This window comes from Opisthorchis viverrini (genome assembly GCF_000715545.1).
Source record: "Opisthorchis viverrini unplaced genomic scaffold opera_v5_269, whole genome shotgun sequence".
Taxonomy (NCBI): domain Eukaryota; kingdom Metazoa; phylum Platyhelminthes; class Trematoda; order Opisthorchiida; family Opisthorchiidae; genus Opisthorchis; species Opisthorchis viverrini.
This window is the reverse complement of record NW_008751927.1, coordinates 554,944-582,287: the sequence shown is the minus strand read 5'-3', so window position 1 is coordinate 582,287 and position 27,344 is coordinate 554,944. Positions and strand designations below refer to the sequence as shown.

Sequence of the window (27,344 nt, the reverse complement as noted above, 5' to 3'; positions counted from 1 at the left end):
GGTCGTGGGCTGTCGATGGATTTTCAGCAACCTTATGAGTAGTACATTACAAATATACATGTATCGCGATATTTCAAATATCGTAGCGACTGAAACATGAGGCGGCCTGGTGCAGCACATTCAGTTGCCTGAGAACATCATAAACGAGAGATTCAGCTGGGTTCCAGGTGAGTCTCTCGAAAGAACCAAATTAGTTTGCAGATGGAATCGTATTCACTTTTGAGCCTAGGGTTTTGAACTAATAACACAATATGATACAAAGTGCACTGCGTGATACCCACAGTTTCTTCCTGTCAGACCGTAGTTTGTATGAAGCACTGGGTACATTTGAACCACTTGAACGGAACATGAACAACAAGATGAAAGCAGCTAGTTTAATCCTTTCGGTCAGAAAAATGAAACATACTGTCAACATACTGCAAGACGCATAGAAATAGCAGTTGCCGAAAGGGGAAAGACATGTACATGAGTTTTAGAATGCGGCTGGGCAGGTAAGAGTTGGAGCGAAATCACAGTCGGCTCCAATTACTTCTCCATAAACTAAGTGATTGCTGGTATTCTTATCAGCATCACTTCACAGGAATCAGGCAAACTGGGATGGTGAACCTCAATGGTTGGCTATGGACGAGCGATGACGCTAGTCTTGCACCGTTATGCTACTACTTTCAACAATAGCTACAAAAATTCGAATATGTTACAAACCGGGTGGACGGTGAATATCATAAAACAAGCACCCACCTTGTCATTCTGCATTGGTACGAGATTGGTAATCGGAAACGGCGCCGAGTTGAACATTCCAACAGGTGACTCACTGGTGGTCACTCCGGGTCGAACATTGGGTGGAGCATCCCGACAGCCGACCGTTTCATTCGTCGCTCCCATGTGCTATGGAGAAGTAATGATCTTTAGTTTTCGAGGCATAAAATTGCTGTGATAAAGTACACTGTGTAAGTGCTCATTGAATGAAGATGACAACCTATGACATGTTATTGGGTTACACTGACCAGTAGTATTAAAACACATCGAATATTCTCGGTAAAGTCACCCACGAAAGTATGAACAGTTCGTCTGGAATGCAATCGGAGATTTTTCCATACTTTAGTTATTTTCCGGCACTAAGTTGTATAGTTCCCCAGCCAAATAACTATTGCATTTCGAGCGTATTTAATGATCCGTCAGCACCTAACTGCAGTTAACAGCCGAATACTACACGTGCCAGGCATGGTTCACCCTACACCAGATGAAACAGACAGGAGGGCTGCGATTTAAGTACGAAATGCTTACAACCGATTAAAACATAATCGTTTTGCAGATTATTGGATACATCTGTTCAGTTCATTGCTTTCATTTTTTGATATATTCACCCGCCTACAAACAGATGAAACAGATCCTCATGTATCCCAACTAATGACGGACAGTAACATACCATCCTGAACAGCACACCACAAGATAACTTCTTCCACTTAGTCAGAAATAATGTCACTAGGACAATAAAGGATCAAACACATAAGTTAGCTGCTGGTCGAGTGAGTTTGACCGGGCCGGGCCGGGCCGCGCAGACAGTAGGGTCACGCGACTTGTAAGTATGTGCAACCCTCATGTGCAGTTGTTCATTAGCTGTGTGGTCGGACAAACATTAAACCAACTACGGCTTGGTTATTATGGAGTTGAATGCAGAACTTAGTCCGATTTCTCAAGAATCTGAAGTTGCCAATTACTTATAAATTGTGTATGTGCAGTGCAGGGTGTTCCATTATGCCGCCTGATATGCGCATACGGTTCACCGTGCAATTGGTTTAGTCTTTATTTCAGAATGTATCCAGTTTTTATCCAGATAAGTCTTATATTAGCTTATTCCCTATATTCAAAAGGGCGTACTTACTCCCTTCCTAAAGAGACTTAGCAGTGCCAGACGCATCTCAGTAGCCCCGAAGTGGGACTCGTGAATGAAGGTAACTCACATTCTATGAAAAGCCATATTTTGCGGTGCAGCAAAACAAAATAGACAAGAGTATGTTCATTTGCAAGGCCATTCGAAATGGCCGATATCCTCTTAGTTAAACCATTGCGTGACATAACTAATCCATAGTTAAATGCTGCATTTGGCTGACGGTTGGACGGATACGCTGAGGTTTAACTATGGATTCTAAAGAACGTATACCGTACGACAAAACTGAGTCCATACTCTGATACACGGGTATTGTTAGGAACGAGGTCCCTTGTGATGGAGCTGAGGGACCCATATGGGACTGATGAGAGGTGACTGTTAGTCCTTTCACCGGAAAGGTTATCTTTCGACCAATAAAGTGGTTTGTCTTGGTATGAATGGGCATAACGAATACCGCAGATGACAAGTTAATTTAGGGTAATATGGTTTTGACAGCTTCGAAGCTGTCAAGACTAGTGATATCGGCATCAGCTTATTCATCCGTTGATCTTTTTTAAGAGTTTCTGTTGATAAGAATATTCGTTCGAACGGTATTTTGTACGCCAAATCATTTCTGTAACACCCCTAAAGTTGTTTTAAGGGTATGCACGCAGCTTATCTGCCTCGGTGGCTCCCAAAACTTTGTAAAATACATGGAGAAGAGCAAACAGTCTGAAGTTCAGTTCGTCGGACGTCTTCATCTGCGTGCTTTCGCTGGTACAGTGCTCCAGGACTGCAGCTGACTAATATCAGTATGAATCTCAATAAGTTGGACGCTCACAAAACTTTATTGTCGGACGTCTTCCGCGGCGGCTGGCAGATTCTTTGTAAGCATAGTCACTGGGAGCTTGGCAGCTGAGAAAGAAAATTTTCACAGAGCTAAGGTGACCTCTACTGAAAGCAGGTATGCCGACTTTCGATGTTCGAATGGGCGGAAAGCAGGGTCGTAGAAATGGATTGTTTCAATAAGGCGACAGACGTGCTCTTTAAAGTGCGCGTCAAATCATCACTGTTTTCCAGAAGAGATATTTCACGTTCAGCTTATAGCTATTTGTAAATGTTTCATCCGGTGAGGCCACTCATGTGTTACTTGATTTCTTGCAGATATTTCTGCGGGTAAAATAATTCAGTGAGCTTTATTGAAACTACATGGTCCGTGTGGACTCAAAATGTGCAAAGTATGTAAAAAATGCTACTTGTATTTGCTTGACTGGTCGAATACTATTATCATTTATTTTTGAAGAGCATGGTCACAAACATAAAAAGTGAGTGCAAGCGATGAATGCGAACGAGTAACAGGAGAATATGGGAGAAAAGAGAGATCATGCCAAGGGTAGTGCCAGTCTGATGAGGTGAATCCCAAAGTATGTAAAGATTTTGGTATGGGAACACGCGTCTAAGGACCAACAACCAAAGAAAGGACAAACAATGGTGAATGCTCTTCAAGGCGCAGTGTGCGCTAGCACAGTCAAGACTGGCACATCAGGCACAAAGTGACCGTCATACTGGGTCTGGTGTGAGTACTACCTTTTACACATGTTATAGCGCCATCCAATTTAAGCTTTTGGTAATCTTTATTTAGGATGCCGATTATAATGAAGTTATAGATTTTGTCAATAGGAGACTAATTGACCAATGACTGGCAGGTGTCAAGCCTTGCGAGCAAAGAGGCTTGTGTAAGTTCGACTGACAGGTTGTGTGAAGTTGGTGCACCTTAAAAAACGAGATAGACCCAGATACCTAACTAATCAAAGATGGAGTATTTGCATGTTCCGTAGACTCAACTAAGGGAACACACTTAGCTGTCATACACCGTTGAACATTAGCGCTAAATGACAAGACCAGTGGAATTATCTTTAAACTACCCTTTGTAGTTCTGTCCACTGATTGGGGTAGGGGAACTTCAGTGTATATATAAATGCATATAATCAGTGCATATATATCGACGTTTGCCGATATTTTTGAAGAGGGTGCCAGTAGGGTTCCATCATTCGAATCGCCTTGATTTTTCGGGAAGCAACGTATGGATGTAACGAGATATTACTTGCTAGTAGAATACGTAATAGTATCCGTGATAAAAACAGCTTTTATTAGCTCTTAAGTATGACTGTTACGGTGGTTCATGATGACCCTCCTACTCTACCTGATCGAAAGTTCCTCCTGATAATGCGACACGGAAAGCATATCCTTGATGATGGTATACCTGTAAAATCAAACTTCATAATAAATCAATACTTGGTTCGCCATCTACTGTGACAGTTCAGAGTGATTAAGATCAGATTATGTATGATCCTTTCAGCAGCATACTGATAGACAATTAAGTAATTTATGTCACAAGCAGGAAGTGAACTTGTTGTAAGATAAAAACACAGTGACAGTATTGGTAAACTGCTCCCTATGCAACATGCAAATATGTTCTCTGGATTCTTCTGAGTTCAATATCAGGATCTGGTGACGAGTTGCCACGGAGAATTTGACACTCAGCAAACCTGTCACTCACAACAAGGCACTGCTGACTAGACATTCCGGTGACTAGACGGATCACATCCCAGTCAATCACACGTACATATGCATACATACACAGATACCTTTATGTGGGCTTATTCATTGATGAATGAGTGGTGGATGTTGCCAAATTCTCACCAGGCGACTTGTAGACAATGCCAGACATGTCACCACGTTATGGCATTGAGGTGTGTGAGCACACTGATAACAGAGGCTCAATGTACGGATCCCAAGGAGACGTTGATCAGCAAATAGTTAAGATTATCTCTTAATTCCAATCATATATCAGTGGAAATCGATTTTTATTACCCTCTTATCCAGTCAGAAGCGAATTTATCAGTGCCCATGCTTTCTCAAAACAGAATGTTCGGATTAGTCGACAGGGCGTGCAAAATAGATCGATAGACGATAGCTGGAAAAGTAGGTGGGTAAAACATAGCATTTCTTGTATCTAGTTGCCTAGACCGTATTTGACCTACGAGAACTTCGTTTACTGTCTTCAATAGTTGTTGCATCTTGAAGAAACCTTCAATTTTCGAGAAATACACTCATTTGCAAATCAATTTGGTTTTCACGAGAGACTCAACTGAATCTCTCGTTTACGATATTCTACAACTGAAAGTGCTGCACACAGGCGGCCCCAGTTGCCACGATATTCGAAAACCGGTCGTGGGCTGTCGAAGAGTTTTCAGCAAACTTGTAAGTAGTTTCCTTATGGAAATATACTGCGATATCTCGAAAATTTGTCTATTGCATCCCCATTCCTGAAAAAACAGACCCCTTCTTAATTTGATACATTCCAGTGTACCCCATAAGAGCTACATGAACCTGAAATCCTTTTATCAAAATTGACAGGTTTGATGTGCAGTTAAGCTGTGTCAGTGGATTTCCCACTACTTACACGAGATTTAGAGTATAACGTGTAACCATCGCCTGGTTGATCTCACATTCGGCTATTTTCATTTCAGTCGGGATGAGCTAGAATTTCAAGAATGTTACAAGACGATTTCGAAAATAAACGTTACGTCTCACAATTCATGTCCTAAACAAGGGTCAAAACCCAGGAACAAAATCAGGGTAGTTATTTGATTACGTCGTGACTGTTCTTCTGTATCCATCCCGATTGTTTGCATCCTAATATAAAGTCTGAAATTTGCAAGGTAGATGGTCTCAGTGAAATGATAATTTATGGAAGTTATGACTAGAAATACAGGAGGGTCACAGAGTGCTGTCACGAGGTGTACGCTATAAGTGTTTGACACTTTGACAGCTGAGTTAGATAGTAAATCAGCATAGAATTCCATCACTTATCATAGGCTTTTTTCTTTTCAACTCAAGGTTCACATGATTTGGATCGCTAGTGGGTATTATACTCTGGAAAGTGTAGCAACCTTACTGTCAATGGAATTCTAAAGGCTCTGTGAAAGAAGGTCACCTTTTTCCTCTCCAAGAAATACATATTTCATGGAGATCCAGCACAGATACACTTTATCAGATAAATTTTGTAATGCTCCCATAAATAAGCACATTTGTGATTTGTTTTCTGTATAACCCGACCAGCTATAGACGGACGCCTTAGTTTATAGTAGTGCGTTAGCTGGAAGAACCACTTGGTCCTAAACTTCACACAGGGAATTGTCAATGCGTTGTGCACAGTGGGAAGTTCGAATGCCATAACGTAAAAGGTGGAACGAGACCAATAGCCCCGAGTTTACTGGATGTGTTCTCAAGCAGCTGAGCCACATTTCACACATTTCACATTGAGTTTAGCGACCGTTAGGCAGTATAGCCATCGTGAGTCGCTGTCAGCTGCAGCGGTACACCTGGAGATCTCGAAAACTGTTTTGCGTTTTTACTGGCATTTGTGAAATTACACAATACGTCACACAACTACTCCTAATGTATAGATTGCCATAGAGCTAGAAAGGGTTGAAAAGCTTCAACAGGAAGCTGAACCATGAAACACAAATGAAGAGATAAACATGGGGGATAGCAACCCAACCAAGGCTTTTACTTAATTCAAATTACGATAAACATACCGTCAGAGTCGTAATTCTGCAGGTATTTCCTATAACGCACCAGAGGGACAGGTGAACAATGTAGTAGCCAACTAGTTGAGTTACTCTCATCACACAGAAGCTTACTTATTACTGTAGGTCTGGAAACACATTAATCTGACTGTAACTGGGTCTAAATTGAAAGTACTGTCATATCATGAACTTAAGGTTGTGCGTAAATGCATTATCCATTCATTATTATTACTACAATATTGTTACATTATTATTACATTATCTATTCCACTTACCCACTGGTATTCACTAGAAGGAAGGTTGCATTCTCACAGTGTGATATGAAATTGCCGTATGCTTTACTTGACCTCTTTATCAAAGGTTTGATATACCCCTCCAAGCCGAAACTCGTAATTTTGAGGTAGTATTCATTATGGTCATTACGTCCCAACTTGTTTAATTTTGTGTTATCTCACTTAGTCAGCTAACTTTAGCTTGCTTATCTCGTAGCAAGAAATCAAAATAGTCAACGCGTTAAACTTCACTGCTTGGAACGAAAGTAGCATACCTTGATTGTTCAAGCACTGGCATATACCAGACCAGTGTCTAGAAAAGCTAAACAGCCCCGCTAGTGAGCTGCAACTCGTCCGTTCTAAGTTTCCTGTCCATCGTGTGTCCATCTGCAATTGAAAACTTGCGTCGATTGACGTTAGTTTCTCCAAGATGTTTTCGACTGCAAAGATTCTGATTCATCACTTCCTTTGTTTTGCACACGCCAAAAGCTCAGAACACTTAAATGCCACTTTCGACTTTGGTACAATTATTGTTATGGCTGGCTAACTACCTATCTGTTAAACCGAAATGTATATCAAAGTTCAGCCAGGTAGTATGGCAGAGTGCAACGTAAACAGAGAAAGGGTGTATACTAAATCGCACCTTCACTCCTCAAGTTAGGCCTATACATTTTAGGTTACGGTATTAAGACAGACGCACATATTTAGAGGATCTAAGTTGGTGCAATTTCATTCCTCTTCAGAGAAACTACCATCACTGTAATAAAATCCTCTCTACTTGCTGGTGATTAGATATGCACATGTGAGAAAGAATTTGCTATTATAACGAACCTCAGTTTCACTGGCTGATTTCAACTGGTGACAAATAAGACTTAATATGCTCACTTCATCTTGTGCGTTGCTTTTTGGGAACAGTAATATCTTTAGAATCTAGATGAGTTCACCAACTTCTGAACTGGGATGCAATCATTTTTGATGCACACATGGTCTGCTTAATTAAGTTTGCTCACTGACTAACGAGAAAGCACTGCGAAGTGTCCCTTCAGAAGAAATACATTAGCTTTAGGCAAGGGGAGATTCATTAGGAAAGCAATCGTCATTCTAGAGATGTTCAGATTCTCGGTCCTACCTGCTCAGTCAAGTTTCTAAGTGTTCTATGACAAACGTTGACCAACACCCCTCCTTAAATTCATACTTTCATAAGTATTCATTCTAAACGTCAGTCAGTTAGACTGGCAACACTCTGTCAGTTATCCTCACGCTACAAACATGTTACGAATTTCTAGTATCCTGGAAGTTTTATTAACTCCGTGTAGTGTGACAGATGAGGTTAATACACGGATCTCCAAACCTTATTTACTCGTTGCAAACCCCTATGATGGCAAAATGGCATATACCCGAACCTAAAGGAACTTGTCTCTCAGACTGGAATACGCGTCTTGTTGTGTCGCTGTGAGATATGGCCTCTTTAAGCAACCGAATTGATACGTTTTCAGATCTTCGACAACCGTTATCTCAGAACGCATATCGCTTAGGGTGGTGTGGACGAATCCAGAGCGAGGCAACTGAAAAATGATTATGGGTCTGTACAACAGAACCTCCATCGAAGAATGTGTCCAACACCAGGAGCTGTGGTGGTTAGGTCGTGTGTTGCGCATGCCAAGTCATCGCCAGACAAACATAGTTGTTTTCCTTACCGAATTCATAGTGGCGCAGTTTCTATCCACATTGTCTCAATGCTTATCTGAAGGTCTAGACACCTTGGAATGATTTTGGTAGCTTGAAATAAGTCCTTTCTTCATCCATTTTTATCGGTTTGTTCGCAATTGGGCTTTCAAATGAAGCATGGTCCTGCAGCAGGGAAGCATAGGGGTTCAGTACTGATGTTATACTCTCTATGATAAAGATGGTAAGGTTCCAACGCAGAATCTCATCGAGTAGTAAACAAATTCGCTCCTCCCATCATCACTGGTAACCAACGAGTCATATTTGGTCATTTATGTTAGGCTAACAATTGTTTTCACGATTTAAACATAGCAGACGATAATTTATACAGTGCATGACAAATGCACTGTAATTCAGCTTCCCATAATTTCTCAAGTAAAACTATCTGTTACTTTCTATGAGCATTTCAGCTGTCTCTACTCCTATCACACTAAAACATGTTGATAGGTTAAACGCGATGCATTTTCAAAAGTTAAATTCTCCCTGGGGCATGTGCTGTTTTTTCTCTTACACTGGTCAGAAAATTTCTGAAATTCACACCGTTACCAGACCTGGTGAAGTCTTTGATGAAGTCCTCAGAATAAGATTACAAGAAATTTTTTGACACTACCTTTAACGTTGAGTTCATCGGTGCAAAGGGTTTCGGGAAGGCGAAAAGATCGTCCGGTTTCACTTTACTGCTGACTGCTGCAACCTCCGGCGATGTATGTGGAGGAATATTGCCCTGATAACATAGAATAGGAAATATTTGTTTGAAAGAATGCCGGAAGAATACAGCTTCTGACACGATATAGTAGTTAGTAGGGAAAACTTGGTGAAATCTCTTTACAACAGAGAAAACCGAATTTTCGAAGAAAAATCTTTCGGCTATAACACTTATTCGGTGCCTAGCTCCAATGCAACCCGAAGGAAGCACGAGGGCTAGGATACTGCCAGGTTTCCCAAGCCAGCACGAGGGTAGGATACTGCCAGGTTTCCCAAGCCCAGACAGGGGAGATCGAGAGGCAGATGTCGAGTACGAACCACGGACCTTCCGGCCAGTAAACTCGCGCAATAACCAATTGCGTTAAGTGAGTCATATATTTTTTCACCTACAAAAACTCTAATCCACGTGCTCACTACCAGTACAGTATTGGTTTATTGTGGAGAGCTGTTGGGCTATGGTAGTTCTTCGAAGACAGTGGATCGGCATGCTTCTTGCTGGCTTGCAAGGTTCTGAGGGTAAAGGAACCATCAGGATTGCGCGCAACATAGCGTGACGGGAGTCAGGTTTTGTCCCCCAGAAGGAACTGCGGTCTTGAACTGTAGATCTGCGCTGTTGACTGATGGCCACATGATCCAACTGGATCCACGGCTAATTTGCATTTGGTGGCCTCCAGGTTACGCAATGTGAATATTTACACCGAAAGTTCGTACTGACCCGATTCAATTCATAATCAGCACATAATTGGAGTAGTGACTCTCCGTTGTCTGTGCGTCGAACACGGACTCCGAATGAACTGCCAGAATGTGATTTCGTTGAGGTTATACAATCCAATTGAGCATTCATATCAGCCGCAAGGATCACAAAGTCAGTGCTTTTTTGCTTGACGAATGAGCCCGTATCTTTCTCAGCATCAGAACTGCAGTCCCTTGGAGCATGAGCCAACACTACAAACAGACACCACTTTTTAAGTCGAGTGACATGAAGTTTGGATGACCGCACGACACAAAGACGACTAAACAGAGCGCACTCAGCCCCGGGGCTCAGTGCAACTCTCACGCCAGCTGAGTTCATCCTTGACGTTCTGAGACACATAACCACTCGTGGGTATTGTATGCGTGTTTTGGAGACACAGATTGAATAAAGTTTAGGGGCTTAATAAGGTTTCGGGGAGCATCGCCTCTTTTCCAATATGACGTTGTTCATACGCAGAAAAGATCTCGTGGGTTTAACAAGGTGTCATTTTGTTTATTGCAAGCGGTAGCATAAGTCCTATCGGTCAGATAATTGACAGGCACATGACCCAGAATCATTTGCTTTTGTGATAGGAAGGGTGTAGGGATGGCGAGGATGGCCACACACCTCCCCGTCATTCGAACAGATCAACTCTACAGTCCTGTTTCGTCTGTCGAAATTCAGAAAAACTCAAGTGGATTTTATGGGTAAGCGCTCAAGGTCGAATTATAGTAAACAAAGATGGGTGCCCGACAATAACTGCTCATACATATAAACATCTTCTCCTTTTAAGATCTTCAAACGTTAGGAGTGCACTTAATCAATGAAGGTTGAGATCAACTTCTGTGCCAAATCAGGAATTCCGAATTTTCCCCCGTTTTTCTCATAGCGATTCCGCGCGCTTGAATCTACAAGCAATACTCGCCACTCCTGATTTTCTTCGCCGTGAGTAGCAGCACCAGTTTTTTTATACTTCTCTCTTAACCCTTTTAGACAGAGGTGTGTGAAATGATGTGCGGCGAAATAATATCGGTTTGCTGATTCTCATATCATTAGATTCCTACTTGTCTGTCTCTGACTGTCTTGACTTACTTGTGAATGGCAAGCAGTCGAGATGACAAGTTTCCATTGATTGCTGCTGGCACATTTGCAGACAAATCTACTTAAAATGATCACGTGACGGCAAGCGTGACTCGCGATTCTGACACATTCCTCAACCGCGAGCTGTGTGGTGTTGAAAGACGTAACAAAGGAAGGTCCGACACAACAGGCGTAGGGAGCAGAGGTGGCGATAATGCCTCTGCACACGAAAGACTAATCAGCAATATCATTCCGCGCTAGTAATAATCCAAAACAAGAGGCCGCACTGGGCAAATAAATTCTCCCGTGATCAGGTTGAGACAAACGGCACAAAACTTATGGCCACTTACATACTTCTTATTTTCGCATGTCAGTTTTGTAAGCCCAATGAAGCAGCTATGTATGCAGCTGCATATCGGTGAAAGTGAGACAGCTTACGCCTTTTAAGAAGCTGCATGGTTTCTGTTCTCGGTGTGAAACCAACGAAAATCTCGTAAGAGATGCTTAACTCATATCATTAGTTTTCCTGAATGAGTCGCCTGATTGTTCTATTGAACAGCTTACAGCAATACGTTTGAATCTATGTATTTCAATTCGACTAGTTTATCGTACTTCTGTCAAGAGCAGTGAAGACGTACAATGCTCCATCCGACTCTTTTTGACTAACGTACATTTTGTGTCCTGGATTCAAGTTCCGACGCGGCCAAGAATATGCTTTGCTTATGGGCGACTGCTTATGACCATCCGACACAAACGGCACCTGTCTGGTGGAAATACGGCAGCATCTATTAACGGCAAGTAGGCCGTCGTCCTGTTATGATAGCATTGTATGGGCTCTTGTGAAATCCAACTCACTCGCTCTCCTGCGTTCATTATCGCTTGAAATTCCGGAAGACACGCTTGTTAGGCAACAAATTAACTGTGTGGGTTTTTCTGCATTTAACTAAAGCAAGAATATATTCCGAACTACTTATGAATCCCTTTGGGTGTCTGATGATTTATAAACTGGGTATACTGAAGCAAACTGAGGATCACATCCGTTCTCATGAAAGTACCTGAAGCACAAAGACTTTAGTCCACCGACCAACGAGATCCAAAAGAGGGCAACGAAAGCAACCTATCGCACTGATTCAAAGTGTATTTTTGTGACGAAACCTAAGAGATACAATGCCTAGGTTTATATTTATATATAATTTTGTTTGCCAGATCATCTACTTGAACTTTAATGTATAAAAAATTCAACTTCGGAAATTCGCCCGTCCCATAAATACTCAAATCTAATTCATAACCTGACTTTTTCCAAATGGAGTGGTTACCGTGGGAATGGATAGTGTAAGTTATGAAAGATAAAGACCGACGCATGTATGGATGTTATGACAGTACGTTCACACGAGTGTATGCAGCAATCTCAGTAGACGTATGCGTGACATGAATAGAACGAGTAAACATCGGTATTCAATATCTCCGAGTGAGTATAGCCGTCATACTTCAACCGATTTGTGGTGGCACAGTCATTCTGCACTTCTGCTACAGGCCAATGATATTGAGGGACTTACTGAAAAGCCAGGCTTTTTTAACGATGCTGAAATTGCTCACTGGACCGGGCGAATTCGTTTCCAGCGTTCCATCAGCAAAAACCGAAGTCACAGCACCCGTGCGTCCGTCTCTATCCGAGCGATGTGATACGTCAGGAAAATAGTCGTTGAGAAAGTGATACTGATTTGCTTTTAGAAATGATCTTCTATGATGAACTCCATCTATCCGCTGCCTGACTGCTTGGCTAACGTTGTCTGAAGTGTTCTGGGAGCCGGTGTGGTGTTACACTGATTAACAGCACTCTCAGAGTAGCAAAGCGAAGGAGGCATCAAAAGTGGGTGTCACGTGCTTGTGGTTAGTTGAACTGGCGCTGCGTTGGTTAGCTGTTTAAGTTTACTAAACTGCGCCTACTAATAGAAACATTCATTTGATCAAGCCCCTAAGACCTCCATTCTTTTATTCTTTATTTTCATTCCACAGGACAGTGCGTTTGTATGCACTTAAACATAGTTTGACACGGAAAATCCCAGTGTTATCTACCGTCTGCTCTTTATAACAGACAACATTATTGAGACGGGTCAGCCCAGGTTTAGCACACAGCAATTTATTTGTGCAGGCGACGTTTGGTTAGGCCATGTATTGCATATGCCGAACCATTGGTTGCCGAAGGGGTTTGCTGAAGTGTTGTGTCTCAGTTTCAGCAGGGGTATTAAGGTGCACCTGAACAAAACAGATACAACACAAGTTGACCAGTCAGATATAAATGAATATACGGTGAAGTAACAACTGACACTGATGGCATCTGGTACTAATAGAATTGAGGCCAACTGGGAAAATAAACAGAAAATCGAAATGAGACTGCTCGATTAGTTTGGTGCTTGATAAAATGGGAGATACGTTGGAAATGTGGAAAAGATAACTGAAAGAAGCGAATAGACTCAGGGCTACTTTAGTACCAAAATCACTACAATACTGAAAATCAGTAAAGACGTAGTATGATAAAGTGTTACATGGATCATTATGTTGAGTGTTTCAAATCTTCCTCGAAATTTCTGCAAACTCAGTTTATTTGCAAGGCTTATGGGAACGCAAACACCCCAACACACCCACAAATACACACGCACACAGACATGCACTATATATATATATATATATATATATATATATATAAACACGCACAAAATTTAGGTTCTTATTACTTATCGATTTGTATTTCAAAACGCATATACCTACATACCACTGTTACGAACGAGAGATAATTCCATCAGCAGACAATGCTTCCTGAGTTCACCAAGACATACCATACACTATTGAAGATGAATATCAGAAAGAAGTGTTATCAACATCAGCACGACCAGCTGATAGCACATGTTTGTCTACTCAAAGACGATACGAAGGACTGATTGGAAGCAAAGGTCACCATGGGCAAAGTACAAAACACATGCACCTGATCAGCCTTGAACTGGTTAGCCTTGACTACGAAAACTCATTATTGACCATCGTAACATATATTATCAAACAAATCAACGTCAAGCTGGGCCACAAATTTTCAGGAGAACCCAATTTTACGGTGCAAACTCCAATCTTCGTGACCATGCATGCTCCTAGTGAGAAATGATAATATTCATAGCGAATTTTTTGGAATAACTGATATCTGCCAATCGTGTGAGGTCAACTCGATCGGTAGGTCTGACTTGCAGCGTGACTGAAACACTCAAATCAAACGGCTTTACTCAGTTTCATTACGTTATCATATGACGATCCAGTAACCCTCCAAACAGTAAGGCCTTAGAGAATGATGAACGCATCAATATGCATTCCAAACCACAATAGCGTTTCTGGAAGTAATGAAGTTCCTTGTGACCGTCAAACACGTTACCACTAGTCACACAATAAATGGAGTAGCCTCGAGTCCTTCATCTTGAATAATTGGTTTTTTACACCAAAACAACTCAATTTTGGTCTCCTGTAACCGATGAATGTTGTGAGTACCCAGCCACATCGCTAATTGTTACCGATGGCGCTTCAGACAACACAGTATATGCTGAAGGAGTCGTTTGTCGTTGAAACCTATAAAAAACTTATTTGTAACTTGGTCTATATAGAGTCCATATGCAGGTTGCAATCTCCCGCAAAAGTTCGAAGCGGAGTTACCATGGGACCTTTTGGTTTCAGGCCAAGCTAGTGGCGTTCCTACTCTATATCCGCTGTTTTCATTACAGCAACACAGAGGTCACTGTGGAGGTATCAGGATATGTCCGTACTTACAGGCGTTGGTTGTACGGTCGGAATATGGAATATGCAGTCAAGATTAAGATCCATTTGCAAAAAGGTAAACGTTTGTTACCAACAACTGCATGTTTTCATTCGCGATCTTGTGTGAGAAATTTCCCCAAGAGAGCTTCGAATTACATTTTCCAGGATACCATGAAATCCTCCAAACATCTTACAAAACTTAGATAATGTACTAATGTCACCCTATTGAGGTAACCCATCCCGATTAGTTTCTCCCAGTTAGTCAGCACTTTCTTACTAACCGGAAAATGGAACAAACTCGTACATTAAAGAATACGTTATAGAGATTACGCAATCAGTGTGACTTAGAGTACCATAGACAGAATTGGAATCACGACTCAATCAACCAGTTCATTATTTGAGAAATAAACTGACCAGCAATATTAAACATCGAGTCCACGTCGTGAGAACGTGCAATGCAAACTTAATGCACCTTGTACCATAGGTTTTGACCGACCAAGATCTACCGGGGTTTTACTGGTGCCTGACAAATGAAAAACATACTTATGTGTGGTTGCGACTCTCGGCACAAAGGAACTCAATCATCTGTCTCTTGAGCTTTTTTTCAAACAAGTGGAAACTTCTGGGTTTTTATAAACAATCTTCTGTCCGGATCTACGCAGGAGGATTCCAAAAATCTATGGATCACTCCCACTCGGAACAAACATGCGTTGCGCAATCCTTATGACAAAAGAAAGCTTAAGAAGTAGCTAATTTGTTTGCAAAGATGCACCGATGAAACCCGAGATTACATACACAAACTCCGGAGCCAGACTTGAGTAAAATTAGCCAAAATAATGAGTAAGCCCAAATACGATACACTACTGAGTACATGGTAGTCTGTTCAAGCTTCTCGCTGAACTTTAGTATGTTCTAATATATGATATTCAGAAAATAATTTTGGCCGTAGGTAAGATTACTAAATGAGTAATGTGAAGCATCAGCTTTTGCTGGATGACGACAGTCAAATATTCCAAAATTGTCAAGAATCATAGCAACGCGAGCAAAGTTATGACAGCGATTGCGACTGCCATACAACAGAAACTATAATTATATATGAAGTGCCACAAAGCAGCAACAGAACTTTTCAAAACCCCCAATGAAGTAGCATGACGTAGGAATATCTAAGACACCTACTTGACTGAGTCGTTCTGAAGTCTCGTTTGTCTCGCTTGATTAGTTGTCCATTATAAGCGGCCAACAAAAATGTGGTTGACTGATCCTTCTACGTGAAAGAAAGTCGACCGGTTATCCGTCTAGAAAAAGTTTGGCCAAAACTTTTCATATTTCTCCCAAATGACGCTAAAAGCAATGGTCAAGGGGGCTATAGAATTGAATCATCAACAGTTGTATGAAACCTTAAAACGCATTCAGGGGCATTTGATATCACGTGGATCTGACAAAAAACAGGATTGGTGCTATGAATCAGCAAAGTATGCGAATTGAAAACCATTGGAGAATGAGCGCCCTAGTTTCTTTCCTACCACCACACAGGCTGGTCCAGTGCCGTTCAAAGTTATTGGATGGACTGTAATTCTCATCCAACAGTAACAGTGGTAGTCAGTCTTTTTCTTCACGATTAACAAGTGGACTGCGATAAGAGACCTGCGCGTCTCGTCGGATGGGTAACGACTTTCATTACAAAGCAGCGAAAATGTTACGGGGTCATTCTCTTATGTTTCCGGCAAAAACTCATCAATATAACTGGGCCGGTTGTGCTGTGAATTGCGGTCTGTAGGATGGGCATCGTAACAACTGGTTCACTGTAATGTCTATGTGCACTTGTTCACTAACAAAAAAATCACTTAGTTCGGGGTGAGACCAACCAAGCTTCGTTTCTGTGAAGCTGAAGAATAATCAGTTCACCCCCAAAAACGTTTGTTGTAACCACAATTCAAAATCAACAGGAATGTTTACAAAGCTCGATTATTTATGCCAAGTCACATAAGTTGGATATAAGTACTTGTAGGCATCGAGAATTGACGAACACCAAACGGGTGCACAAAATTACAAACGTTGATGAAGAATCTGAATTAGCAGGGCAAACTTTGTGCCACTCCCTGAATAAGGTTTATAGAGGTTGCGTAAGCGATTTGACGATTTTTCAAAATGCGTAGACAGTCCAGTATCAGCTATATTCCTCCACGTTAACCAGGTAAGTATGAGCTAATTTCCAAAAAATAACACCGATTTATTTGCAGGTTAATGATATGCTCATCTGTACGTCAGCATAGCACCAAACGGTTATCATATACCCCCTGATACACTGCTTCACTCAGTACTGTAAAGCATAATGTCCGCTTCAGGGCACACTTCTAAACTGATAAATCCAGTTTCGTTATTGGATTTGCATTTGCTCAACGTCTGAAGACTGAATGCGTGAGAGCTCAAAAAGATACGCAGAAAAGAAACATGCTCATCACCTTAAAACAGGACGAATTTACCACTTTCTCAAAGAAGTGGTTTTAATAGGTCGTACTACTGCTTTGAGTTACGATATATGGTGCTTATGACCTAATGTTCCTGAATGGGCAACTTGCTATGGACTAGAAAGTGAAAACTGTCAAAGACCGAGGGGAATTTCATTTAGAAAATCATTGAAACCGTGCTTTGAAAATTTTGTGTTTACAAAAACGTTTTTTGAAGAATGATGGGCCGGCTTTGATAATAGCCCAAATTTCAACTGCCTGTAAAACATAGTCAGCAGAATAATTGGAACGCATCCTCATACCATTGAATTTCGCAGTGCAACATGTCATTGATTCGGAGATGTACCTCCTGCTTTTGTATGGTCAAGCGCAGACTGTAAGGCAGAGGAATAGGGAGAGCACATTCTTCATAGCGGATGCTGAATACTGAGTCAACCTCAGTGACCACTCTTGTTGTTCCTATCGTATACCAACAAATGAGGCTAAAGAGTGACTCAAATGATAGCGTGATTCTCTGATTATGGTGACAAACGGAGGTCCTTGGGGTGAGAAGGGGATAATAATTGTGTTGATATTTAGTGATCACTCCAAACAAGAGGTCAGTTTCAACAGAAATAACTTAACAACGGTCAACAATGAGGACAAACGCTTACTTGGGTCAGCAACGAAGGACCCTATGGCTAACGCGGTCGACGACTAATTGCGAATGTGTTACACTAGACAACTGATAGATAATCAGTATGCACTCTAAAGTGTGGCTGTTGATACGGTTACAACAATCAGATCTCAAGTGGATGGTCAGTGTGCTTCCCCAACCAGTCAGGAATCAAAACAAAGAATCCAGTCATTATCCCGCTAGAAATAAAACTGACCTCAACAAAAAATTCTTGATAGCGACGCCACCAAGATATGCCCAAACGTTTTATTAGTGCTGTGAACCCACAGTGGAAAAAAACATATCCATAAAAGGGTTTAGATCTGCTAACTGTGGTAAAAACTTCACGACAACCTATATCCGAAGTTAGCGGATAAACCTAAACCAGGATGCTTCGAAATGGAATAAAGTGACAAAATATATTGGTATAAATATTGGTTTAAATATGCGTGATGAATTATCCGGCTTCATAGCTCTGTACAAACAAACCTGCACCGATACACCAAGCGGCTGTTATAGCGTCTGTTGGCTTCTTGGATGGTGATCCTTTTGATTTTTGTCAACATACGGCTCGAGAAAGTGACTCACTCAGTAACGCCGCTACAAAACCTGTTTTGAGCCAGAAACCATCTTCTAAATGTGCTGGCATTGCTGTTGATATTTTCCTCAAGTGGTTCAATGGTTAAAAACCTGACTGCAGCCTGTCTGCTTAAATAAATCCACCTGTCCTATTTGTCTCGATATTCGGAGCGAGTGTATGGCTATCATAACACTTCCGGTGAATCTGACTCCATAAAACAGCTTCAGTGATTAATGCCCATAGAATCTTGCTACTAGATATTTTGTTGTGGTCCTCACATGTGATTCAGTACCGTGTATACACTCAACGATGAGCCTGTACAAGTGCGAAGAACGTTATGCTCCAAACCACTGAAGTTGCGAAGTTCTCTTCTCCAAACTTTAATTCCTTCTGCGCAAATAGAGCTCTTCGTTTGGAGACATGCTCATACACACGCTTGATGTACCTACTTCAATGACTATTCGTTTCCCTTTTTGTAGAGAACGAAAAAAACCGCTATGTTAATGGCTTTTGGCTTAACATGCCATCCACAGGTCCTTTGGTGTACAGGAAGCTGAATTAAACCCGCAAACATTATTCAGAAAAAGTACTTAATTCGGAACGGAAAATACAACATATGAAATAGCAACGGTCACAGATTAATGGGGATGGCTCCTGCCTGCTGGTTTATCAATTCGGTACCAAAGTGTGACGTGCAGACGCTTCAACAAAATAGTGCAAGATGCCTTGTATATTTTTCGCCTGACATGCAAGGTGGTGAATTTCAGAGTTGACTTTTGTTGTTCAAACTCAGAATAAGGTGTTGGTGACTTTTAACAGTATACTCTTGATTGTGCCTTCATAATCTCGGTTAACAAGAGCAGAATCGATGGTTTCTAAAACTGTCTCTCATTGCTGTTGAGGTTTTGGTTCTTTATTTCGCTTCCTGTTAAGTCTTGAACACCCAGTCACTGCATGGTTTCCTGTCCAGAATATGTTCATAATTACATGTACTTGTATTTCTTCTCAGCCATCCTTTACTTGTATTCTCTCCGCATATCTCACTTGGAGGCCTCACTTGGAAAACGCCAGATTTAAAAGTTCACAAAAACTTGCAGTACTATTCCTTTATAAGCAGTCGTTAGGAACGAAGAAATTATGATTTCAGGTTTTTATCTAATCGTCCGAAACTCAGCTCAGGTTAGTTCGGTTTGACAGCAGTGAGTCATGTAGGTATCTACCGGGGGTTTGCCTCGGTGCAGATTGCAGCGGCGCTCAGTTTCAAGAATGTATACAAAACATCAAGAAAGTTCTTGATTGAAAATAGGAAAATACGCGCAAAAGTCTCACTGGTTGCGTGATGGTGCCACGTCCATTAGTATGTCAGACCGGTGATTTGGCGGGCTTCTGGTACCCCATCTTTGTAAACGTGCACCAGTGCGGCTAATAGGCATTGGTTTGTACTTCAGGCTTCAGCCGCAAACCATGCGCTACCTTTTTCTTGTGACATCCTAATGCCAAACAATCGATCATCATCAACATCCTCATCGACAGCATGACATCAGTGTTCAACACTGATGCTTCACTGCCGTACAACCATGATTTATTTGATCAACTGACATAGAAAGCGTACAGCCATATCATCGTAGTTGCCGCAGTTGAGTCAGTCCATCATCTGGACAATTAGCTGATCTGTTGCCAAAACCCGTTTGTTCTAAGCGGACATCGCTGATCCGCTGTGCCTATAATGCACTTGCAAAGCTTTTGCCAAAGTCGTGGTCACACATAAGTCAGGGTAATGTCCTTAATAAGGAGTGCCATAAAATAACACCAAAATGTTGCACTGGATACTCCACCCTTCGACGGTACTCTAACAATGCTTCTGTTCAATGAAAAGAAGGCAGAATTTTTTCTAACAACTCCAATATTTAGTCAGTCGGCAGTGCCTCCATCTAGCGACATTCAGCTACCCAGACAAGTAAGTTTATTGACCATCTCTGTTTCTGTATTCACCAAAAATATGGGAACTGCACAAGCTAGGTCGCATGGCAGCATTAGTTGGGTTCAGCCATTTAAGGTTATTCCCCGTAGTTTGTAATAGATGCTGGCGTAAGCAATTGAGTTTTTAATTGGGAAGTTTCACTGTTCTGAGAAACAGACATTTTCTTTTTCCGTCGGAATATTAAAAGTTTCGTTTTGAATCCCGTGGACGAGTTAAAATAATGCTATCCCATAAATTCAACGGACAATGAGTTTTTCTCAGCCACCTACAGTTAAATTCCATGCTTTGTCCGGATAGCCTGGCTCATCAGGAGAAATTGGGTCAAGGTTACAGAGGAAACGGTTAGCTGCCTGACCTGTAGCCCTTTTCTTCACCGTTGAGCACTAGGCTATTATTGTAAAGCATCTTCCACCTTATTACTTAAAAATTCATTTTTAAATATAAGTTAGAATTTATTTTCCTGGTTCATATGCAAGGTTTCTTCAATATTGCGAAAACCAATTGTGAGTAGCAGAAACTTTTCCCTCAAAGTTGTCCTTTGACTAGATGATCTCCATAATAAAGTGCTTTACTTTATATCAAAGGGTAAAACTGTGCCGCAAATCTTTTCTGCACCTTTCCACAGCTGCCTCTGTGATTCCTTCGTGGGACTTGGTTGACTACCGCAAAGCTTTCAAACTGTCGTACATTACCTCGGAGGAGGAGGCAAGGAGAACGAAGAATTCTGGACAATATTGCAAAAACACTGTAATTAGAGTCTTTGAGTGCTCTTAGTTGGTGAGTCAAGGATTCAACCGGGTGTATACTATGTATCAAGGGTACGTCGCTTCAAAGTACACTCGGATCTCTTCAGTGCATTCGATAACCTGCGGTGCAAGTAGCATACATATGTGGTGCCATACAACAAAGATTACGACTGCAAAATACCAAAGCCTAAAGAAAAAAGAAAAAAACATCAGCAAATACTGTAGATTAAAACCCCTTAATAAATTTATACCTAAAATTAGAACGTCATAAGGAAAAGCGTTGAAAATTCCACAAACATCTGAGGGAGCAAACTAGATATAGCCAACTAATGGTAGCATTCTTGGGCTAATAATCAAGTGGTTTGAAAAACTGGGTCACCATTGACGACGGTTTTAGGGCACGCACTGTTCATTATAGGCATACAGGCGTGAAGTGAACCTTGAGAAAATATAAATCTTGAGGCTTAATACAATTTTTCGGCTTATATGTGGCTATCGTACATCTTCAGTTTGACTCCTTCGCAGCGTTTTGCAACGCTTATAACGCCTTGACGTAGGCGACTAACAAGCAAACCGAAGAACTCTCGCATCATCAGTTATGAGGTAGCTGTAAATTGAAATTCATGGATTTGTCGATAGCACATCGGCTATGGTGCGCACATTTGACTAGAAGGCCTGTGGTTTGAACACATTCCTTGGTTTTTGGCTTTTCAGTCCAAAATCTTGAGAAATCCGTGTGAAAATTTACCAAGAGCCGTTTGTATTTGTGAGATACTAGTTAAGGCCAAGTTGGGTTGCGACGTACGAAAGTCAGAGACCTATTTAAATTTCCAAGAAGACCATGAACTCTTGAACACCAAGGAAAACAAATTCATGGCTTCAACGCGGCTATTTACTTACCTGTTTGGTTTCAGTGAATTCTGTTTTTGGTGGTGAAGATGAAAACTGGAGCGTGTCTACATTCTCTGTACGCTTAGCCAATGTCTCTGCCAACTCCATCATAAGCTGCTTTTGCATTGGTTGTATTGTTTTGCCAGCAGCGTTCCCACTCTGCGGCCAGCTATAAGAAGGTCTGGCGGTTAGCGCAGCCTCAGCCTTGTTTTCAGATTTTTCGACCACTGGCTTTCCATTACTTGGCTCTGGATCCAGGTCCTTTGGTTTTGACTTTGATAAAGGCGCAGTAGTGACCTTCGGTTTAATCCAGCTTGTTGCGGTCCTAAACTGTTCTTCTAGCTTCTGCGTAAGTACTGTATACTCAGGACGCTGACTGATGGAACTGCTTGAATTCCTATTGCTCGAAGGCATACTCAACGTCCGACGTTTCATTGTCCGGTTAACATCCGACGGATCACAATGTTCCAGGTCGCCTTTCTGGTGTTTTGGAGAATTCAAAACATCAGGCATTTCTAACAATGGTGGTTTTGGAATTGCGCCATTAATTGCCTCTCTTGACGGCCTCTTAGTTGTAGATTCAACGAGGTCGCTGTCCTTTTTAAACGCTCCTGTTTGTGGTTGTGAATTTGAACGTAGTATGGGTCGTCCAGTCGGGTTTTCAGAATGGCCGCCTGGTACCCACTCTCTTGGTGGCGGTCCGAAAAATCTAGACTGGCTTTCTAAGCTGCTACTTTGTCTTGCACTTTGAGTTTTCATGTCTCCTTGATGAGTCTTACTCATTGGTAATGTTGTTTTCACAGACGTATCGTGATTTTGCAGTACATTTTCTTGTTCTGCCCTAGAAGATATAATTTTCTGATCGTCGAATGTAGTAGAAGGTTGATAGTTCCGTTCAGCAAAGAGCTGCGATACGTTTTCATTATGAACACCGTTTAAAGATGCCTTTTTCTGACAACCCCTACCAAAAGCATGTTTCTCCGTACTATGCTTTCTTAGTGATGGTGCTTGAAGCGGCTTGGGGGGCTGTGAATTGTTCTCATCTTTTATTAGATGTGCCTTATCTGGAACAACGTCACGTGTATCATGAGACTTCTTGCATTCGGCCAAATGCTCCTTCATTTCTTCCAGTGTCTCCTGTTGGATCACTCTATCCTTCGGTTCGTCGGCTTTTGATCTGCTTATCCGTTCATTGTATCCATCCGAGTGTACAGCTTTTTGTGGCGGGTATCTATAGTGCCTATTTGAAAGATAGGGGTATGTCCACCAACATGTCTGCGGAAACCGGCTTGTCTCCAGAACATGAGCCGATTTCTCTCTCCTTCCCTCTGAATAAGAGTCTGCCTTACTCAGTGATATAGTATTTGATCGATGCATTACAAACGATTTACAGCGCCTGGCACCGTGACCTTGCAGGGCGCCAATGGAGCCCTCCTGCGAATCGTTCACCGATTTCCTCGCAACGTCTTCTACTGTCTTGCTTTCTGGAGGCCCGATGTTTTGGAGCACATCATTATGCATAGACAATGACACTGCGTAAGTAGGATTTTCAAATACATTTGAAACCAGTGAGCCCGAATGTCGTGAGAGCGGCCGACATTTTTCAGTACGCCTTTGCTCTCTAAATTGTGGTTTTGTTTGCACTTGTATAGAACTTTGTAAACTATTGTTCGAATAACTATCACTTGTTTCAGCACCCACAGCGACTGGCTTCTCCTGACCAGACCATTTATCCCAAGGACTGCACGGGGAGAGATTCACGGGAGCTGGGTTGTGTTGCATAATTTGTACTGGATTGTATTCACTACTGGGCCGTTGTGAAGTGAATTCCGATTTCGCATAAAGAGTGCCCGATGAAATAGGATATAACCTTTTCATTTTCGTTGACATTGCTCTCGGAGATCTGAAGGCTGTTAATTTTGTCGCATCCGACGCAGGTCTGTCGGCAAACTGAAAAGGAGCCGCAGTATAACTTTGATGAATCAGTTCTCTTTGGTTTGCCACGTCATTCGAATGAATGTAGCTAAATGGTGTCTGTTTTATATGTGTTGGAAATAAATTTTTGTTTGATAAATCCTCACTCAATGGGTTTGATATATTTGGTCGAAAACGCGCCATTTTATCTGATTTCAGGTTTTCAAATGTTCCATTTGCAGGCGATTCAGACAAAGAACCATCTTGTCCTGTTGAAACTAAGGTACGTTTCGTTGGTGACTTGGCAACTGGCGGAAAACGTATGCTAGATTCAAGATCGGTCCGTTCAGCGCCAAAATCTTCAACGGTACCGAAAACTCTGCATCCATTATTCAGGTTGATATCGTTATGTCCATTAAACGCATTTCCATAAGAATCGTCCGTAGAAATCATTTGCGTAGAGAGGAGACTTCCTCTGAAATTGTGCTCCTTTCTCTCGGAGATTCCCCTGGTGTGGGCTGCCAAATCTCCGGTTCTAGGTGTATTGGACAACCGCGGAGCTACCCCATTAATCTCACGAATATTATGGATACTCCCTTCCGAAAAATAACCTTTTGCTATTCCTGATTCTCTTCCAAATAGTGGAGGTCTGCGGAAGACCGAGCCAGATTGGTTGTACTTCCCCCCAGAGTCTCCACGCAGAGCAAAATCATATTCTGACTTCAAAGATGCGTTGGCCGATGACCCCCGTGAAGAACGAGCCACTTTGTTGAAAACGTTGTAAGAAGATGACTCAGTATCACTGGCGAATTTCTCTTTTGTTTGTTTCACAATACCGGGTTGGATTCCAAATGTAGAACACACAACAGCTTCTGCAGACATATCACGTAGGCCACCCACAAAAGTCGAACGACCCCGGTTAAACATTTTCCATGTATTCCCGTTTTTCGTACCGCTGTTTTTACGATGATTTCAGCAGATTAAGTTAAGTTTCACGAGTTGCAGAATCACTCTTGGGTCGAAATGCAAGGCCTGTCAACATATTGCAGTAGGGTGTACCCAAATCCAGCCAGATGGACCAAACATTGACAGTCAGAGACACTTATCGGCATTTTGTATCCTATCCACGATAACAGGTCAATATACACTGCAGAAACATCACCACAACTCAAGGCGAGCGTTTTCTCGTGCAGACCGTTGAATTACCGCCACTCAACCCTGGTTTAACTTTCAGTGCCAGTTCAACAGACAGACATGCACGCAAATAGGATGTCAAAAGCTCCTAAGTTCGGACCTTCATGTATCTCGTTTGGACTAAGCTCCATATAATGCCTGGAGCTTAAGGCAGTTCGTGGGCGTCACTATCTCTGGCGCGCTGAGTTCTAAATCAGGTTTTGGGATGGCGCGCCGCGCACAATGTATTTTCTGCAAAAACCATTGTGGTTGAAATAAAATATTTGTGTCAAAATTTTGCATTTCTTCGCCTAGTTGCTGAGTCCAAAAATCACCCTCATGTGTGGTCACCTTTCCGCAATGTATTTCAATCAATCTGCTTCCGAAATTTTCGGCGCAGTTGCTGTGCTACGGCTTTGGATGTGGCTTCACAGGCGTTTGTTGAGAAATTCCGCGCCGTATTCTTTTCAGCTTTCACTGCATTTGAGAAGGCTTTGAAACAATACATGAAGGGTAACCATAAAGTATTTGTGCGTTCATCCAGTAATCGAAGCAACAACGCTGTTTTCCGTTTAGAATGGGTGTACTGTGTGGCGTTTCGTAACTTTATTTTACTTCCATTATAACACTAGGTATTTCATCAATTGTATAATCGTTTTTTGTTTGAATACGAAAAGCTACAAAAAACGCGCACTTGTACAAGTTCACANAATAAAAGCGTGGTCACGTGCTTCGACTCTCTCTTCTGATTTCGCTCGCGCTTGCAGCGGTCATTCGCGAGTCTCATGTACTAACTCTGGTAACCAAAATATTCAGACATCTTCGGAATCTATTATATGTGGGAACTGTTCAGAAGAAGATTGTTTATTGTTGATTATTATTGATTATTGTTTATTCGCTGACCTGGGCCAACGACGATCTATTTTAAAGAAAACAATTGCTAGTGAGTCTGTTCCGTCTGGTCTCTTTATTATTGTATACCAAACCTAGCGTAACATTTTTATTTCTTCGCCACACACTCCTGGTAAACTGACTTATTGGGTAGCCAGACCAATACAAATTTGGTGAGCCCGAGTATTTCTAGATATTTTTTGAAAGCTTTCCCTTTCAAGTCGTCGCAATTTTTTTGCCCGGTAATTATGCAGGCACACTTTGATTCAGCGGAATTAGTCGAGAACGCAATTGGCATACGTTTGCCAGACTACAATCCACGCAACCCCAGGGTATGGTTTCATCAGATGGAGGCCGTTTTTGCTACCCGACGCATCACTTCCAAAGTCACCCGGTTTTCCTATGTAGTCCAGCATCTTCCTTGTGATGTAGCAACAGAAGTTGAAGATCTGTTGGAAGATATTCCTAAGGAAAATCCGTATGACGCCCTTCGAGCGACCGTCATAAGTCGGAGAGGGAAATCAGAGAACAAAATGCTTCGGGATCTATTCACCGCCGTCGAACTTGGGGACAGGTCGCCAGCACAACTGCTTCGCCACATGCGCAGTCTCCTCTGCGGCCATAAGCTGGCGGTGGAAATCATGGCCCAACTATGGCTCGACAAAGTCCCACCCTCCATGTCCCACGTCATCAGCGCTTTCGTTGCTGACCACAGCTTGGAGCAGCTAGCCCAAATGGCGGATAAGATACACGAAACATATCCCGGTAACCCCGTAAACTCCGTCTCCCGCCCTGCGCCCACTACAGATTCCCACCCGCTTCTTGCTTCTATATCGCACCTACAAGCCAAGTTTGATGCTTTGACCGATCGCCTGCAACGGTTAGAGATCAACAGGCATCGACCACAATCACGATCCAGATCGTTGTCTCGTGCGCGTCCCTCTTGGTGCTGGTATTACCAATCTTATGGCCCAAAAACACGCAAACGTCAACCACCTTGTTCCTTCAAGCCGCGTTTTAACACCCCTTTAAACACCCCGGCCAGTCAGTAACGACGAAGACTGTCTGTGGCCCTCCTCGCACGAGTCGCCTGTTCCACATCATCGATCGTTCAAGTGGTCTACGTTTTTTGTAGATACGGGAGTTGAAGTTAGTGCGCTACCACATAAGAATCCACTCCTCGATTCCGCTCCTTTCTCGTTACAAGCCGCTAACGGTACCCGCATCGCTACATACGGCGAACGTTCCCTTACTCTTGACCGTGAATTGCGACGTG

At 42.1% G+C, this 27,344-nt stretch overlaps 1 protein-coding gene across 1 annotated transcript in view; it reads right to left on the bottom strand.

Moving 5' to 3' along the window:
• T265_09343 (hypothetical protein) overlaps positions 1–25,212 on the bottom strand; it is a gene marked incomplete at both ends in the record, with an annotated part of 49,405 nt that extends 24,193 nt beyond the window's left edge. Inside the window, 3 exons of the mRNA XM_009175383.1 lie at positions 739–885; positions 9,070–9,183; positions 22,100–25,212. Coding sequence (XP_009173647.1) covers positions 739–885; positions 9,070–9,183; positions 22,100–24,931 — 3,093 coding nt within the window. The remainder of the gene's footprint in view (positions 1–738; positions 886–9,069; positions 9,184–22,099) is intronic.
• Positions 25,213–27,344: the final 2,132 nt, after the last annotated feature.